Source organism: Saccopteryx leptura, chromosome 1, assembly GCF_036850995.1.
Source record: "Saccopteryx leptura isolate mSacLep1 chromosome 1, mSacLep1_pri_phased_curated, whole genome shotgun sequence".
Classification (NCBI taxonomy): Eukaryota; Metazoa; Chordata; class Mammalia; order Chiroptera; family Emballonuridae; genus Saccopteryx; species Saccopteryx leptura.
This window is the reverse complement of record NC_089503.1, coordinates 180,609,803-180,628,832: the sequence shown is the minus strand read 5'-3', so window position 1 is coordinate 180,628,832 and position 19,030 is coordinate 180,609,803. Positions and strand designations below refer to the sequence as shown.

At 38.3% G+C, this 19,030-nt stretch overlaps 1 protein-coding gene and 1 pseudogene across 18 annotated transcripts in view; one reads left to right on the top strand and one right to left on the bottom strand.

The window, feature by feature from the left end:
- The first annotated feature begins 8,978 nt into the window (after positions 1-8,978).
- Positions 8,979-9,091, top strand: LOC136390095 (U2 spliceosomal RNA; annotated as a pseudogene).
- Positions 9,092-9,720: 629 nt separating this feature from the next.
- Positions 9,721-19,030, bottom strand: part of CEP170 (centrosomal protein 170) — a 182,641-nt gene continuing 173,331 nt past the window's right edge. For all 18 annotated transcript variants that reach the window (XM_066381919.1, XM_066381891.1, XM_066381905.1 and 15 more), the window contains 5 exons: positions 18,746-18,916; positions 16,094-16,182; positions 14,035-14,128; positions 13,214-13,265; positions 9,721-11,674 (listed from right to left, as the gene is read on the bottom strand). In XM_066381919.1, the coding sequence (XP_066238016.1) occupies positions 11,385-11,674; positions 13,214-13,265; positions 14,035-14,128; positions 16,094-16,182; positions 18,746-18,916 (696 nt within the window). In that variant the 3' untranslated portion in view covers positions 9,721-11,384. The remainder of the gene's footprint in view (positions 11,675-13,213; positions 13,266-14,034; positions 14,129-16,093; positions 16,183-18,745; positions 18,917-19,030) is intronic.

Genomic DNA, 19,030 nt, shown 5'->3' with positions numbered 1-19,030 from the left:
GATGCTAAAATACTGAACAAAATACTAGCAAATCGAATACAACAACATATTAAAACAATAATACGCCTGACCTGTGGTGGCGCAGTGGATAAAGCATCAACCTGGAATGCTGAGGTTGCCGGTTCAAAACCCTGGACTTGCCCAGTCAAGGCACATATGGGAGTTGAAGCTTCCTGCTCCTCCCCCTTCTTTCTCTCTCTCTCTCTCTCTCTCTCTCTCTCTCCTCTAAAATGAATAAATAAATAAAAAAAAATAATTAAAAAAAAAAACAAAAAACAATAATACATCATGATCAATTGGGATTCACCCCAGAATCTCAAGGATGGTTCAACATACGTAAAACGGTTAACGTAATACACCATATCAACAAAACAAAGAACAAAAACCACATGATCTTATCAATAGACGCAGAAAAGACTTTCAATAAAATACAACAAAATTTTATGTTTAAGACTCTCAACAAAATGGATATAGAAGGAAAATATCTCAACATGATAAAGGCCATATATGATAAACCATCAGCTAACATCATATAAAATGGCACAAAACTGAAGGCTTTCCCCCTTAAATCAGGAACAAGACAGGGTTGTCCACTCTCTCCACTCTTATTTAATGTGGTACTAGAGGTTCTAGCCAGAGCAATCAGACAAGACAAAGAAATAAAAGGCATCCATATCGGAAAAGAAGAAGGAAAGGTATCACTTTTTGCAGATGATATGATCCTATACATCGAAAACCCCAAAGAATCTACAAAAAGACTACTAGAAACAATAAGCCAATACAGTAAGGTCACAGGATACAAAATTAACATACAGAAGTCCATAGCCTTTCTATATGCAACAATGAAACATATGAGAATGAACTCAAAAGAATAATCCCCTTCATGATTGCAACAACAACAAAAAAATACCTAGGAATAAACATAACAAAGAATGTAAAGGACTTATGTCATGAAAACTACAAACCATTGTTAAGGGAAATCAAAGAAGATACAATGAGATGGAAGAATATTCCTTGCTCTTGGATAGAAAGAATAAATATAATCAAGATGGCCATATTACCCAAAGCAATATACAAATTTAAAGCAATTCCCATCAAAATTCCAATGACATTTTTTAAAGAAATGGAGCAAAAAATCATCAGATTTATATGGAACTACAAAAAAACCCTGAATAGCCAAAGCAATCCTATAGAAAAAGAATGAAGCTAGGGGCATTACAATACCTGACTTCAAACTATATTATAGGGCCACGACAATCAAAACAGCATGGTATTGACAGAAAAATAGACACTCAGACCAATGGAACAGAATAGAAAACCCAGAAATAAAACCACATATATATAGTCAAATAATTTTTGATAAAGGGGCCAACAACATACAATGGAGAAAAGAAAGCCTCTTCAATAAATGGTGCTGGGAAAACCTGAAAGCCACATGCAAAAGAATGAAAGTGGACTACAGTTTGTCCCCCTGTACTAAAATTAACTCAAAATGGATCAAAGATCTAAACATAAGACCTGAAACAATAAAGTACATAGAAGAAGACATAGGTACTAAACTCATGGACCTGGGTTTTAAAGAGCATTTTATGAATATGACTCCAAAGGCAAGAGAAGTGAAGGCAAAAATTAATGAATGGGACTACATCAGACTAAGAAGTTTTTGCTCAGCAAGAGAAACTGATAACAAAATAAACAGACAGCCAACTAAATGGGAAATGATATTTTCAAACAACAGCTCAGATAAGGGCCTAATATCCAAAATATACAAAGAACTCATAAAACTCAACAACAAACAAACAAATAATCCAATAAAAAAATGGGAAGAGGACATGAACAGATACTTCTCCCCGGAAGAAATACAAATGGCCAACAGATATATGAAAAGATGCTCATCTTCATTAGTTATTAGAGAAATGCAAATCAAAACTGCAATGAGATACATCCTCACACCGGTTAGATTAGCTATTATTAACAAGACAGGTAATAGCAAATGTTGGAGAGGCTGTGGAGAAAAAGGAACCCTCATTCACTGTTGGTGGGAATGTAAAGTAGTACAACCATTATGGAAGAAAGTATGGTGGTTCCTCAAAAAACTGAAAATAGAACTACCTTATGACCCAGCAATCCCTCTACTGGGTATATATCCCAAAAACTCAGAAACATTGATACGTAAAGACACATGCAGCCCCATGTTCACTGCAGCATTGTTCACAGTGGCCAGGACATAGAAACAACCAAAAAGCCCGTCAATAGAAGACTGGATAAAGAAGATGTGGCACATATACACTATGGAATACTACTCAGCCATAAGAAATTATGACATCGGACCATTTACAGCAAAATGGTGGGATCTTGATAACATTATATGAAGTGAAATAAGTAAATCAGAAAAAACCAAGAACTGCATTATTCCATACGTAGGTGGGACATAAAAGTGAGACTAAGAGACATTGATAAGAGTGTGGTGGTTACGGGGGGAGAGGGGAGAGGGAGAGGGAAAGGGGTAGGGGGAGGGGCACAAAGAAAACTAGATAGAAGGTGACAGAGGACAATCTGACTTTGGGTGATGGGTATGCAACATAATTGAATGACAAGATAACCTGGACATGTTATCTTTGAATATATGTATCCTGATTTATTGATGTCACCCCATTAAAAAAATAAAATTATTAAAAGAAAAAAAAAATGAACAGCATCAGGACAACTGTCAGCAACCTAACACAAAAGTAATTAGAATCGCTGAATAAGAAGGGAGAGGGCTGGAGGAACAAATAAACATTTGAAGAAATAACAATCACACCCTCCTCAAATTTGATGAAAAGTTGAAACCCACTTTTCTAAAATTAAAACCCAAAATATCAGAAACATAAAGCAAACGACATCAAGGCACATCATAATCAAATTGCTTTTAACCAGTTTTCAAGGAAAAAAATCTTAAAGGCAGCCTGAGAACCAGGAAGTGGAAGAACCAGCCCAAACCAGAAGAGTGCAGTCAGCATTACACCACATACTACAGCCCCTTGCTCCTATCCAGACGTCATTACACTCCAGAATATGGTCCTTTGTTTTTCCACCTTCTCAATACTTATCTTCTCTTCTACTGCTGGGCTTTGATTGGGAGACATCTGATCATAGCCACTGTATCAGTCAAGGTCAATCAGAGAAGCAGAACCACTAGGAGATTTTATAGGACATATAGACACATAGGGCAGGCAGTTGGGAAGGGTGGAGGGATTTAAAGTTGGGGAGAGCAAGAACAAGGTAAAACCCACCAAAATGAACTTGAGCCCACAACAATGGATGGAAGTCTCATCAGTTCTTGCTGCATCTGACCGTGATGGTATAGATGTCCTGCAGAATCCAGGACCCTTCATACCAGAGCCAAACACACCCCCAGAAGTGGGAGACATGGAAGGGGATCGGGGGCGGGGGAGGTTGGAGCAGTTGCAGACTCAACACCTGCCTCATGCTAACAAGGTGAACATGAAGAGGAGCACCAGGTATGTGAGCTACAGCATGGCTGCAAAATCTCCTGTAAGAATCTGTTTAGCAGTCTGGCATAGCCAGAAACCAACAGGAAAGAGATGTCCACAAAATGTAATTTAACCTAATTGATACATTTAAAACCACCATAGCAACTAAAATAGCTTTTGTGGGATAGTGGCAGAGACTTTCAATTATTCTAGCTCTTTCTGGTCTCCATTAGCATTGGTAATCAAAAATGTGTCTGTGGGTGGGCCACCTTAGCTTACTGAATAATGAATTGTTCCATAATCACCTTTGTCTATAGTTAGAAAGCCTGCCAGAATACAGTGATGGGTTCACCAGGTACAAGGGGCTGCAGCTGCATTTTAAATAGAGAGACTGCATATTGGATACAAAAATTTACAGGAATACAAACCCACTAAATATTGCCAAAGAAAGATTCGTCTCTAGAGAATTTCCTCCCTCAATATCCAAGGTTGCAGGAATGGCATGAGGGTATCTGCTCTCAGAAAGGAAGGTATTGGCAACTGGTAGAAGGAGCCAGAATGGAATTAGGTAGTTCATGAATTTGAATCTTGGCTGCTTCGAAAGGCTGATTTTCCAAGCAGGAGCTGCTGAGGTTAATTTAGTCTGATGCAGAAAAGAACTCAATGGTCACAAAATACGAGGTAACAAAGTCTTCCCCACGGGTAGCCTGGATGTCATTCTCCCTGGTAAGGGAAATATCTGGAAAGATCTTAATTGGGATTTCAGGGTGCTTCCATGGTGCTAGCAGTTGATGAGAGTGGCAGCCAGGATTTTCCAGAGAGATAGAGGTGAGGGGGCTGCATTGTGAGAGCCACACAAGTTGCCCATGCCCATCATTTCCAGAGTATACAATTCGGGGCCATTGCCGGTGGTCTGAGGGGTAGAACGCGGAATGCAGTAAAGGCGCCCCTGATGGAAACTGAGGAGCAGCTGTAATGGAGGGGCTGGGGGACTCACCTTCACTTGGATGGTTTCTGAGAGCCAAATGGGACACAAACACACACATCACACATACACACACACATTATCACCATCACCACCACCATCACCTCTGTTCCAGGAGGAAGCAGACTCTGCAACAATAAGGGCTTCAAGTTCTAAGTGTTGACAGTACTTAGCACCTCCCTTCCCATTTTGATTCTCCTCATGAAGATCAAGAAGCCATCAAGATGGAGCAACAGCTTCCACAGGCATAACTTGTTTGCTTTACTGCGCTTTGTGGATACTGAAATTTTCTTTTTCAAAACTCCCTTCACCTGCCAAGGCTATGACTCGCTGAAGGCTCAGATGGTGGTTAGCATTTTAAACAATAAAGTATTCTTTAATTAAGCTATGCATATTGGGGTTTTTTAGACATAAAGCTGTTGCACACTTAATAGATGAAAGTATAGTGTAAACACAACGTTTATATGCACTGGGACACCCAAAACATTTGTGTTGACATGCAGTATTGCAATACTTGCTTCCCTGCAGTGGTCTGAGACCCAGTCCAGACCAGCAAGCTGTGCCTGTCCTAGGTCACTCCAGGACCACTGGGTTCATAAGAGACCCAAGGAACCTCAGGGACATTTTTGTGTTTACTGTACTGAAGTGGAGTTTTACCTTCTATACTCCAAAGTCCAAATGCCTATGCATTTTCAATTCTTATCTCTGGGAGATTTAGGGACTCTGATTTCTGCCCCAACATCCTGTTCCCTGGGACAGTGACTGACATAGCCTTTTCATCCTTGTGACACTTCCCTGTAGCAGTCGGAGAGCCGACTCTCAGAACATTCACACTGCTGAAAGCAGTCATGGAGACGTGTTGAGAATCCCAGTGCATAGAATAGTCCCCATCATCAACAAGCATCAAACAAGAAGCAACCCATAGCCATGTTTTGCACCTTGCACTTCAGACAGACAGCGAGCTCAGTCTGTTGACGTAATTGCCTTTGCCTGGAAAGATCTAATGGTTTCCCAGGATGAAGAAACTGTAGTAAGATGTGGGACACCTACTGTGGCTAATTAAAGATTAATGAGATTTTAGGGACATTCATCTGGTTTTACATCACAAACAGGTCATTAGTAGCCACATCTATTCCTGTGCTTGGAAGTCACTCCACGCCTCCAGAGGACAGGTGTGATTATGGACAGCATTGCTTTAAACTGCTCAAGAAATCCCAGACAGCTCCAAACGGGAGCACTAAGAATATTCCTTTTTTTTCCCTTCTCTGCTTAATACTACAGCTGACCCTTGATATTCTTATATTAGACCTGTTAAGGAATGTCAGCTGTTATAAATTACCAGTAATGGGCATCAGTAAACATAAAGTTTGTAATTAGTCTGACATTAACCTTTCTAATGAATCCATGATGCAAGTAACTCACCATCCCATTGAAACTGTATTATTTCCCCATTTCCCTAATTCTGCACTTGAACAAATATAAAAACTTGCTCTGTTCATGTTCGCTGTGGTAGATCGAATTATTGCCCCCAGTTGTTCATCTTTCCCTGAATCCACACTTTTTCCCATGTAGATATGCAGTTCTTTCCACTAAAGATGTCAACTTTCCCAGTCTATAACTTCAGGCTAATTGGACGAGGGCAAAGTACTACTTTGCTAATTCAGTGCATAAACTTTGTAAGGTTATGCTTGGGCTTCTGCCATCGCTGGAAGAACATGCCCCAGGTAGTCTGCTAGTTAATCCACGGAGGTAAGGGACAAGTGGAGCAGAGCTGAGCCCTTCTGGAGTTTAGAGCCAAATTTAATGGGCCAAGAGCAAGTTAGCACTTTCCCAGCTGGTCCACAAATTATAAGCAAGGTAGTGGCTTTAAACCACTGAATTTAAACGTGGTTTGTTAAGTAACACAACTAACCGATCATTTATTGACTCCCTACAATATCGCAGAGATGGGTTAGGGACTGGGCATATAGAGTTATGCAAAGCCGAAGTACTTGCCCTCAAGGAAGATCCAATCTCACCCAAAGGTTCTATCATACTCAGTGAGATACTTCCAATGGGGAGAAGGTGACAGAGTCACAGGCTCTCAGAGTCTAGCTTCCAGCACTGCCTCATTCCATGTGTTCGGTGGCATTAATACAAAACATGCCGGCCACTGAGCCAGCAGAGAAACCTTGTCAATGAGCTATGGGAATTCTTCATTAAAGTGTGGACATTAGTTCAAGCTCCAGTGGCCACTTTTTCAAAGAATGTTTACACACACACACACACACACACACACACACACACACACACACACACACCACACACACACACACACAATGTTCACCAAAAGAGCCCTTTAAGTCTGTGCTTCTCAGAAAGCTGCATAAGACTCACAGTTGGATTTGAGTGATTTTATACTCTTTTTTAATACCATATTTTGTTGATTCCCTTTATATTTATTTATTTATTTAGTGGGCAGGGTGGAGAGAGGGACAGACAGGAACAGACAGACAGGAAGGGAGAGAGATGGGAAGCATCAATTCTTTGTTATGGCACCTTAGTTGTTCACTGATTCCTTTCTCATATGTGCCTTGACAGGAAGTGGGGGTGCTCCTGCTGAGCCGTGACACTTTGCTAAAGCCAGCGACCTTAGGGCTCAAGCCAGTTTCCATGGGGTCATGTTGATGATCCCGTGCTCAAGCCAGATGAGTCCGTGCTCAAGTCAGCGACCTTGGGGTTTTGAACCTGGGTCCTCTGCATTCTGGGCCAATGCTTTATCCACTACATCTCCACCTAGTCAGGCTTTTATTTTTAATTAATTAAGTAATTAATTGACTTTAGAGAGGGAGAGAGAGTGAAACATTGATTTGTTGTTCCATTTATTTATGCACTCATTGGTTGACTCCTGTATGTGCCGTGACAGGGGATCAAACCTGCTATCTTGGAGTATTGGGCAATGCTGGAACCAACTGAGCCAGCTGGCTTGAGCTATATTCTTCTTAAACTCAGTATTCTCAGGGATTCTGACTCAGTATGTCTGGATGGGGAAGCTGAATTTGCATTTTTTTATTCTTCCCCTTCTCCCTTCTGCCCCACAGACTTAGGGTGCTTTCAGTCTCCAGGCCACTATTTGGGAATCCTGCTCAAAGCAACAAGCTTCTTGGGGACATTTAAAACATAATTTGATGTGATTTAGCATGGGCCTTGTTTCAGGTTTCTTATTGGTGAAATGACTGGCTACCAGTGAAGAGGCCCAGACAAAACAAAATTAAACTCTATTCCAGAAATGTCAATAGTCATGGTGGAGCAGGCATGTTCACAACACAGATCTAAGTCGTTTAGAATTATTGACGCACAGCCCGGAATGCAGAGCAGCTGGCTGTGGAATGGGGATCGGGAAGTGGCCCAGCACAGGGCAGAATTAAAACTTGGTGCTGCCATCTGGAATTTCATGTTCACAGGCTGATTGGAAACCATCATGCTGTAATTATTTCTCTCCCTTGCCTATTTTATAGGAAATGCACAATATCCCAGAGCAAGAAACAAATGGAAGAACATGTAAGAGAATGAGGTTTGAGTCTGGTCTGCATGTGTACAAGTTGCTCTTGGACACAGAACAGTAATTGGTCTTACTTTGTTCTGCCTTTTTTTCTTTTTAAATGGATTTATTTCATGACCCCCCACCCTTGGGATTCTGCCTTTTAAGGTATTGCTTAATATTAATTATTACACTCAGTGTAATTCAATGACGTATAAAAGAAGGTAATGGAGTGCCACCTTTTACCCAATAAATATATGGTCAAAGTGTTGCACATAAATTCAACTGTGGTCGAGCAAATGATGGTGCTAATTCATTTAGGATGCTGCCATTTAGGGGAATCCTATGGCAGATTCTTTTGTGAAACCAAGTCCTCTTAAAATGTATAAATGATAATTATCCTTCATATTGTTTGGTAAGTAGAAATTTCACAGAAATGCACAAACACTTTTCTGTACCTCCCTATAGGCCTTGTGTCACTTTCTATTTGCTCTTGCACTCAGATGTAACTTTACCCTGGTTAGTCTACTCACTGTCCTAGTCATGGGTCTTCCTGACAGTTAAATTCTAGCAGCACTTGTCTCATACCTGAGCAATATTGGCACTTGTATTTGTTAAATGATTGGTCTCTGGAGGGTTCAATCACATTGTGTAAGGTAGCAGCCAGCATGCATTCCTAAGAGGTAGCAACACCTGAAAACATGAGTCACCCTGAAAAGGTTTTTTACTGTGTTCAAGAATAAGGATCCATTGACAGCATTATCAAAATGACATCGCTTTGTATTTTTGACAGCTGACATATTTTTCTCATAAAACCCCACTCAGTGTCATTGTCAAGAAAAGGATCTGATATCATGCAGAGCAAGGATTTAAACTGTGTAATTTTATTAGTCACTCACTTTGAAGTTAACTACCATTTCATTAGCTACAAGCACAAATAACCTGTAATTATTTTCTGCATCTGATAAACCTACTCTTTCTAATAACATATCACCCCACTGCTCTTCAGCCTTTTGGCTAAAATCAAGTGCAGTATCTGTTTCTATCAGTCTGATAACATATCGCCTGCTATCTATCATGTGTGTTGTCCTTTATGGAATTTAAATCTTTTCAGTAAATTTAAATCTTTTAGGGTTTTTGTTTGGGAGTTTTGTTTTTTATTACATAGAATATAATGGATCTGTGTAAAAAATAGGCACTTGGGAATCAATTTATGGGTTTCATTAAAAATAGAACACGTATTAGAGTTGAAGCATCTTTCTTTTGCTAGGCTTTGGAAAATGGTGTATAAATGGTTATTTGGCAAAGTGTTGAAATATTAGCAATCCAGATGGTAGAAGAAATACAATGTGCAATCATTGTATAAAGTTCCAGAAACACTTTATTTAAAAATGGAGTTGTAAATAACATAAGTAATAAATGTAACAAAAATAAATAAGGAGAATAATGTATTCATAAAAAATAAAAATAACATAGTAAAAGGTCAAATGTTTATATTTAAACAAAAGTGTGTAAACACATAAACAATAATGCAAGTAGATAGATGCTTATATTTTCCTAAACAACTCTTTACCTTCTACTTCCATCAGTACCCAAACATTCAACTTAAAAGAGGGAACAATGGTGATTACGCTGTTTGACTTTTTCTTCAAATGGATTGATCCTTTTTCAATATTTCATTTATTCCTTTAAAGCATTTGTATTTTTCCATTCATGGTCTTTAAAACTTGTTTTCAGTCTTTCTTTTTTAGAACGGGTAATTTAGCTTCACCAAAATAGTTCATTCACCCTCCTTTTTTTTTAATTTAAAGAAAAGTATGAGCGCCATTACTGAACAGACTTGTTTTTATATCCCTACAAAAAAAGAGGTTTTTTTTGCATCTTTATTAACTTGCCCAGCAGTATAGGATTTGTAAAATCCTGTAAAGTTCTGAAGTGTACAGGGTTAGTTTCTTTAAAAAAAAAAAAAAGGAGCACAGGATTATTGCTGCAATATTATAGACTGCTTCATAAATTTTCAAAGGTTGAAGTTTTAACCTTTATAGAATGATGGGGTCAAGGGGAAACTCCAAGTCTACTAATAATATTTAACAGAATTAAGATTCACCCAAATTATAGTGTTCTGGAAACACAAAGATAATTGCTTTCTTTTTAAATTTATCCAAATGTGACTTTACTGGAAAGAGAAGAAAAGATTCTAGAAAGTGTTTTTCATAGGCTTCCTTTTTAGTAACACAGGCCCAAAGCCCTTGTCGGTGTTGTCTTGCAGGGTCCTCATATTAAGTAAGAAAGACCGAGACAGGATCTACTAGTGGGTCCTACAGGGAAATACACAGAAGCAATTCACTGCATGGGTGTGAAACTATCAACTAATCTTATGACTACTGGTTCTCCAAGTCTCCTAGCGAAGAAAATTTTAACTTCATGATCATTTCAAAGGAATTTTCTTTTTCAACTGTCACATATAAACTTGGTAACACTGGACCAATATACATGTTCTTAGTTTTAAAAATATACACCACCTAAACTGTCTAGTTTAATCTTTCTAGTTAGGATTTGCCCTAAAATGAGAGACAAAAATCTTACTTCCATTAAAAAAAAAAAGGAAAGAAAGAAAAGACAATGGAAAAAAGTGCCAAATTCATCTTTTGAAAGTGGAGTAAAATGTTGTGGGGTAAACAAATACAGTATTATCAATTTCCTATGTACAAAAAGGGCAGTTAGTCCTTATTGACATATAGATATGCCCACCTACCACTCCCAGCAAATCTTAGTGCAAACATAATAGTTCACTTCCATAAACCCCAAGACAATTTACGTAGCAACAAAGTTATATAAATCACATTTTTGTTGGAAAATTTTAGAACATAAGAACAACTGTTTTGAAAGGTCAGTTTGACTGGAGAGTTATATGTCATTGTATCCAAGGGCAATGAGTACTAATATAAATCCTATTGTTAAGAAGCAAATATAAGTGTTTAACAAATCTGTACAGATGAAGAAAGTCCATTTCAGGGAGCAGCTTGGCACAAGAGACATGGGGGTCAAAAATGTTGAGTATTTAGTTTGCTTGTAGGTCACAGCACAGCTTAAAAACAAACAAAAAAATATCTATGAAGGGAAAGGATGCAATTATATAATTCAATTTCAAAATCATAAAACCACAAAAGGTGAAATTGCCACGATCTGCTTTTTCCTACATGTGCACCAAGGGGTTCTCTAAGTGGTTGGAAAGGATGATGATGATACCACATTACAGGACAAAATAAATAAATAAAATGAAAAAGCCAAAGATAACAAGATTGTTCTTGACCAAGCTGTCTTGTTTTGTGCAAGTCAACACAATGCTGCTTCGAAGATTCCTAAGTTATTCCACAGGTAATTACTGTCTAACAATTGAGAGTCATTCAGGTACTGTGGCATCTTCCTCTTCCCCGTCAGGGTTGAACCTATTAAAATGTACACTAAAATCCGCCTCTGATTCTGTGTTCTCAAACTCGGCTGAGACCGAGACTGCAGAAGGGTGAAGAACCCTAGCTTCTGGTTGGCAGAGGGATGGTGTCTGACCCAGGCTGCTGTGGTTGTTCACAGGACTGGACTTCTGTTTCGGTGGAGATGGCAAGATGGCACTGGGAAATCCCATGTTGTTCAGAGCCTCCAAAGTTCCATCTGGGTCAATCATAGCATTGATCACTGGAGGAAACAAGGAATGGGGAAAAAAAGACAACTGTCGATGCAGTCAAGTTGGGATATGAACATTGCTTAGGACTTGGATAATGTTTTGACTACTGATTCTTTTATCTGATGCTTAATTTTGGCTAATCCTTTCTATACTGTTTTTAAGACCGTACTCTCAATAATTCTGGGGTTGATCTGTAGACTATACAAACCTAAATTCTTTCTCTGGTGCCTATTGGAAACCTGGGATTTAGAAAAGTGCAATTCAGAAAAGATCTTCTATTATTTTAAGAGGATAAGTGAGAATACTAGTCATTATTTTAATAAACACTCCTAGCCATATTAAGCACTCAGATAAGTGGGGATTAGTTGCTATTTATGGGGATTAGAATAACTTGAAGATTGGGGAAACTGAAATATATGAGCACGCTCCAAATGCTACCACAGCATGCTATCACCCTGGGAGAGCTCTGGGACATCAGCTGTGTGCAAGTGTTGTGCCGCTGAGTCACAAGGACTCCTTGCGGCCTTGATACTAGTATCTCATGGCAGCCCCAGCAGGTCAAACAGACCTTGCTACCTCCATGGGCAGGCCAGATAAACCAGTTTTCAATCCAAAAGATCTCTGAGTGGACAAGGAGAAATCTTAGACAGTGATTCTGAACTTGGCACTGAGCAGAGTGGGGAGTTGGGAGAAGAAAGCACCATAGATTTAAGAATCACGTAAGAGGTCCTTTTAGAAGTACATCTCCGGTCTATCAGCTAACAAACAGTATGTTAGCAAGACACCTTTCCTCGGGGGGAGAGCCAAACCCTTGGGTGTGTTGAGGCTGACTAAAGATTGAGAAATCACTTTGGTTCGACTAACATATCATGCCTATGGTATTTCAAGCATTAACAATTGAGTAGAATTAGCAGTTCAGTCTGGAATAGGCTTGTAGTACCACTGGGGACTTCTGGGTCAAGACATGCACAGGCATGAATATGTGATTAAGGTCTGACACACACTAATACAGTGTCCCTGTCAAAGCTCAGGAGGCGAGCTGAGCCTCTCTTCTTCTCTCCCTCTCCTGGTCCCTGGGGCCCATATGCACTCGCTTCTTGTTGTTCATCCAAACAATTACTACTTGTTAGAACACTAGTTCATTTGGATTATATCACAAATATAATTTAAGAACTATGAAAACAAATAAATATTGCTAACTGTCAATAAGCATTTTCAGCTGCAAATACATATTTTAACACATTATTTTATGTATTTTTCACACATTAGTATTTATATATATAATAGATAAATGTATAATGCTATAAATTATTTTATAACATCTAGCAATATGCCCAAGATTTAACTTTTTTGGTTTTTAAATTACTTATATTGGATTTTAAACTTTCTTTTTTATGAATAATTTGGATATATACTACTCTATATTTTAATCCATGTCATTACATTTAACCAAATAATGTTCAAATAATAAGAATATTCTAAGAAATACCACATAGCATGTGCTGTCCTAAACTGTTAACTTTTTCTACTTAATTCAGTAGAAAATTTACCTTGTAGCTGTTTTTCAACTCTTTTCAACTCCTGTAAGATGGAAGATATCTCCTGTAAGGAAAACAATGACAAAAATTACCTTACTTTATGAAAAACATTCTCACTTGACAGGCAATGACTTTCAGACCCATCTTGTTTGGAACACTTAACATTAGCTAAACATGGCACCACATTTGTAGCAACAAGATAGGAAATAAATTAAGATACCCAGTAGACAAGATTCAAATTTTCTAATGTTTAAATTAATGTTAAAATTATTTTTTTCAATGAAATTATGATAGAAGATGAAAAGTTCAAAGTAATATTACTATTAAGAAAAGATTTTAGAAAACTTGAATTGGTCAACCTTACAAAAATTTTGTAAAAGCACCTAAGGATTTTACTCTCTTTAGAAAAATGCAAAAGCTTCCAATCTTGGTTTTAGGATACCTCTCTGATCAAAGAAAAAAAAACTACACAAATTCTTGAAGAGGAAACAAGCAATTTATTAAGCAACTGGAAATGACTCATGTAGACTTATATTTGAGTTTGGTTCTTATTTCAAAATTGCCTACTTATAATATATAATTATTATAAGAACAAAAATGCATAACAGTAAGGAACATAAAAGGTTCCTTCTTCACATCCTCTGCAACTTTGAAGCTATCAATATTTTAAACTCCTGGGAGAGACAGTTTCAGGCATAAAATTACCCAAATAAGCGCATTTATATCTTCCATGAAAATGTAAACCAACAAAGAGCTCCAAAATAAGCATATCACTCCCTTAAAATAAAGCACTGTGACTACAAAGCTTTAATAGTTAAGCAAAGTCACCATACCATGCTTGAGGTTTTCACAATAGGAACTTCGCTTTCGGATCTTAACTTGCTTTCTATGTCATCCCAGTTCCGATCTTTATCTTTAAATAATATTCTACAAATCAAAACACATAAGCATTTTCACTTTCATATTTAGAAACCTATCACATTTTTAACAATAATATATAAGCAATATATTTTCTCAAGGCTACACAAAGATAAAGAAACCACTAAATATTACATAACTGCAAATTCAATACTGAGCCAACATTACCAATGTGAGAGACCTGTATTAAAACCTAACTGAGTGGTTATGAATATACACATACACTTCTTTGTTTTTATCTCATTATTTATTGAAAACCAAATAAAATATAAATGTAGATGATCGTATAACCCCCAAGTTTTATCTGGCATTTGTAATTAACCAGGAGTTACAATGAAAACAGAACTTCGTTCACACAGAACATATGCAGTATACACATAAAATGAAATTAAGATAAAAATTGGTTGAATGACGTATGAACAATTGTGTCTCTTAAGACCTCTTTATATAGGGAAAGGAATATTATTGGTTGAACAAAATGTAAAACATTATTTTAAAGGTTAAAAATTGGAGCGCTTACTGTTACTTGTTAGGAGTTAAGACACTATCCTTTTGACAAAGAACAATCACCAATAAAGATAATTATCCTTATGTTAGAAACTAAACTCATATATGTTAACTTATAAAATTTTGTCATTCAAATGTGGTATCCTCTTCCCAATTGTTTGGAATCTAAGGCATGACTCAGCAGTTTTAGAGAGATATAATTAATAGGCATCCTTTTGGTTTCTTTTTAAATTTCTTAATTGAGTTAAATCTAGTTTACCTTATAGGAACATCAACATTGTATGAGTAAGTAAATTACTTATTTGTATTTCTTCAAAGACCAATATGCTGTGTTCAACTTATTTAAAAACAAGAAATTCATCAATATCAAATCAACTATAGAACATCTATGATTACATACAACCATGCTTAAAAAAACAATAATGAGAATCTGATATAAGAACATTCTGATCTATTGTTGATTTTTCTAAACCCCCAAAATAAACATCCTTGACAGCCATCTAAGAGCTGCTATCCTAACAACTGATATTATGACCTAAATAAATCATTATGTGTGTTATAAGAGTCTGACAGCATTAGGACTGGTGAAGAGTAGAAAGGCAATGACTACTCCATGGACCAACTTAAAACTACAATGGACTCATACTATACAGGAAGTCTGTGTTAGCCACATGGTGTTGAAAATTCAGTGAATTTTGCCAGAAAAATGGTGGTATAATGCTTGTGCTTCAAATTGTTAAACCAAACATATTTCAAATAAAGCCTTTTTATTTTTTGAGAGGAAGCTGGGGAGAGAGGAAGCGAGAGGGAGGGAGGGGGGGGGGGAGAGAGAAAGGGGTAGAGAGAGAGAGAGAGAGAGAGAAGAGCGTCAACTTGTTGTTCCACTTAGTTGTGCCATTGATTGCTTCTCAATGATGTGCCTTGTCTGGGGCTCCAACCAGAGACCTCGGGGGCTGAGCTGGTGAACCTGGCATTGAGCCAGTGCCCTTGGGGTTGAGCCCTCAGCGAAGATCAAGTGGGTGTCCTCCAAGTTGAACTGGTGACCTTGGTGCTCTGGGGCGACACTCTATCCACTGTGCACTGACCAAGGTAAAATTTTCTGGGTCTTTAAAGAGTATATACACTGTCCCCTTTACTGATGAGGAAGATGAAACTTGAGTAGTTTGAAGTCTTGTAAAAGATAATTGTTTCTGGTTACTAATAAAATTAATCAAAGTGATTAAAGCTCACTTTCAATTATACGAGGCCTAATTATCTGGGACATTTATTTCTCTTTTTGCCCTCTTCATGCTGCCTACCTAGCTTATGGCTATACTACTTAAAAAGGAAGGGACTCGGTGGAGGCAGCAGTAAGGTTCAGTGACAGTGGTTTCACTAGTCCTTGGAGCTGTGGTCGCACCTTGAAAAATGTGAAAGAGGTGACTGCTAATAACATAAAAGCAAGAAGGTGCAAGTCACAAAGCATACCTGATCTTCCCAGCTGTTTTATCAATGGACTGCCGTATCTTCCTGGAGAACTGAAAGACGGACGACAGCAACAGGTTATCTCCCATGACCTGAAACAGCCAAAGAAAAGAGGAGACATAAGGTGACATCACGGCATTGCAGCATCACCAAGGATACTAGTCACAGCTCGCTGTATTCAGAGGCATTTAGTATTTATGCCAACTTTCAAAAAATATCGATGAAGACTATAATCAGAAGAAGGTATCACTAAACCGAGAGAGAGAAACAGATAATAGCAAAGGAGTTCCTTTTTATTAAATAACTTGTGAAGTTTCCATATTGTTTTGGTCATATTACTTTCAAAAATCAACCCATGTGATTCTACCATCAATTACCATCATGAGGCCCTGGCCAGTTGGCTCAGTGGTAGAGCGTCAGCCTGGCATGTAGAAGTCCCGGGTTCGATTCCCGGCCAGGGCACACAGGAGACGCGCCCATCTGCTTCTCCACCCCTCCCCCTCTCCTTCCTCTCTGTCTCTCTCTTCCCCTCCCGCAGCCAAGGCTCCATTGGAGCAAAGATGGCCCGGGCACTGGGGATGGCTCCTTGGCTTCTGCCCCCGGCGCTAGAGTGGCTCTGGTCACGGCAGAGTGACACCCCAGAGGGGCAGAGCATCGCCCCCTGGTGGGTGTGCCGGGTGGATCCCGGTCGGACGCATGCAGGAGTCTGTCTGACTGTCTCTCCCGGTTTCTAGCTTCAGAAAAATACAACAACAACAAAAAAATACAAAAAAATAAAAATTAAAAAAATTAAAAATTACCATCATGATCCCCTCTCTCATGCCTCCAATTAAATTATCATAAAAGAGAAAACATAAATAATTCAGAATACTAAATTTATTAGCCCTTCTCTCATCAAACAATATGAATATAGACATGAAGATTGCAATCTTTGTGCTCCAAGGCAGAGTCTGGAAGGACAGACATATTTTTCAAATTTACTGAAAACATAAGTTTTTCTAATGGGGCTGATACTTCCCAGAGCTGAAATTCATGGGCAAAACCAGAGGACAGCAAACTTATGTAAAGGCCCAGAGACCAAATGTTAGGCCAATGGTCTTTATCACAACAACTCAAGTCTTCACTGTAGTGTGAAAATAGCTATAGATACTACACAAACAAGTGGGCACGGCAGAGTTGGAATAAAAGTTTACAAAAGCAGGTGGTGGGCTGCATTTGGCCTATGAGCCGTATTCTGTCAAGGGCTAAACCATGAAAATCAGAATGCTAGAAAGAGGAATAGAGTTGAGGCTCAATGGTTGCAAAGCCAACTCCTTAGACTATCAGAACTGCATCTGGATCCATGAGAAAATCCAGAGAACATATGGCTTTGGGTGTTAAGGAGTATTAAAGACCAGCGGGGGAGATCATGGTACAATATTGTATAAGAAATACTATTAAATATTCTATAAGGAAGAATGTAAGTGCTAAATTTTGTGATTCAGTGCTGTATGAATTCTAATAGAAGGGGGTTCTGTGAGTGTGGCTTAACTCAGGAAGGCATCGTGAAAAGTAGATCTTGAGAATGACAAGGATTTGACGTTAGGAGTATAAGATTATTTAGAATATGAAAGCGACATGGGGCAAAGAGAGACTACATAAGCACAAAGGGCATTTTGTGAGTCTTAAGAAATCAATCAGAAGACTGGAAGACGTATTCATTTGGATGAAGTGAGAAAGGGCAAGGTTGTCTAAGGAAAGACTGTAACATAAAAGGATCTCTCTCTCCTTTCTGCCCTATATAGTTCAGTGCCACAATATATTAAAGACTTTCTGACCTTAAGATAACCTTAAGATAACTATCAATCTAGATGTTTCTATTTCTCTTTAAAAACTTAAATTCTTCCACATAGTTCAGTTACATTTAGAAAATTACCTTCCTTGACGTTAGGGCAGAATGACTATAGATAAGATTAGGGAACGAGTCCTTTTCCCTGACCTGAAGAACAACAAATAAACTACCAGGCCAGGACAGTGACAGCATGTTGTAAAACCATCTAGGGTCCTGCAATTGCACCTAAAGAGCTAGCCACATCCTTTTCCAGGAGGTAGTGTTTTGCCGCTGGGTACAATTACAATTCTCATGCATACTAACTTTTAGCTCTTGTTTCTTAAATCCAGGGATCCACTAATGCCAACCTAGGATCAAACCCATCCTCTCAACTGCCCCTTCCTATATTCTTCTTCTACCTCACCCCTGAGCTGGTACCTCTACCACCCTGAGTATCATTCCCTCCTTAGTTAGTTCTCAGGTATTTTCCCTTCAGTGAAACACTGTTCATGTTTTTTTTTTGTTTGTTTGGTTTGGGTTTTTTTTTGGTAGATTTTTCTATTGGATTGTTTTGTATTTTTAATTGATTGGTAAGAATTCTTCCTAATTTGGGATACCAATCTTTTGTTGGCAATATGTTTCACAATAGTCCTTTAATTGCACTCAGATTAAAGTTTTGCTTTCACCCTTTGGAAACTTAATTCATTTGGAATTAGTTATGTAGGTGAGGTGATGTCAAGATGAAGTTTCATTCTGCCCATTAAGACAAGAACCTTTTTCTCAACTTTTTCTCACAGACAGGATATCCCTCCTCTGCCATTTGTTACTGTTAATGGTTTACTTACTTCATCTCTGCTCCAGGTTCTCCGCCTTGTAATTGTTAGGTGGTCAGGGGGCTCTACTGGTTGGGGTCTTGAATCACTAGACCGACAGTTGTTTCCTTCTGGTGTCTTAGAATTAACTAACGGAGGGATCTTTCGGAAGTTGAGGCTTTCATCAAAAACACGATCAACCAACTAATAGGACAAGAGCAAATCCTTATGAGAATAGTTTGGAAAAACATAGATATTGGCATTATAATTTTTTAATGGTTAGACAGAAGTTATTTCTTTCTTAGGTAGTAACAGAAG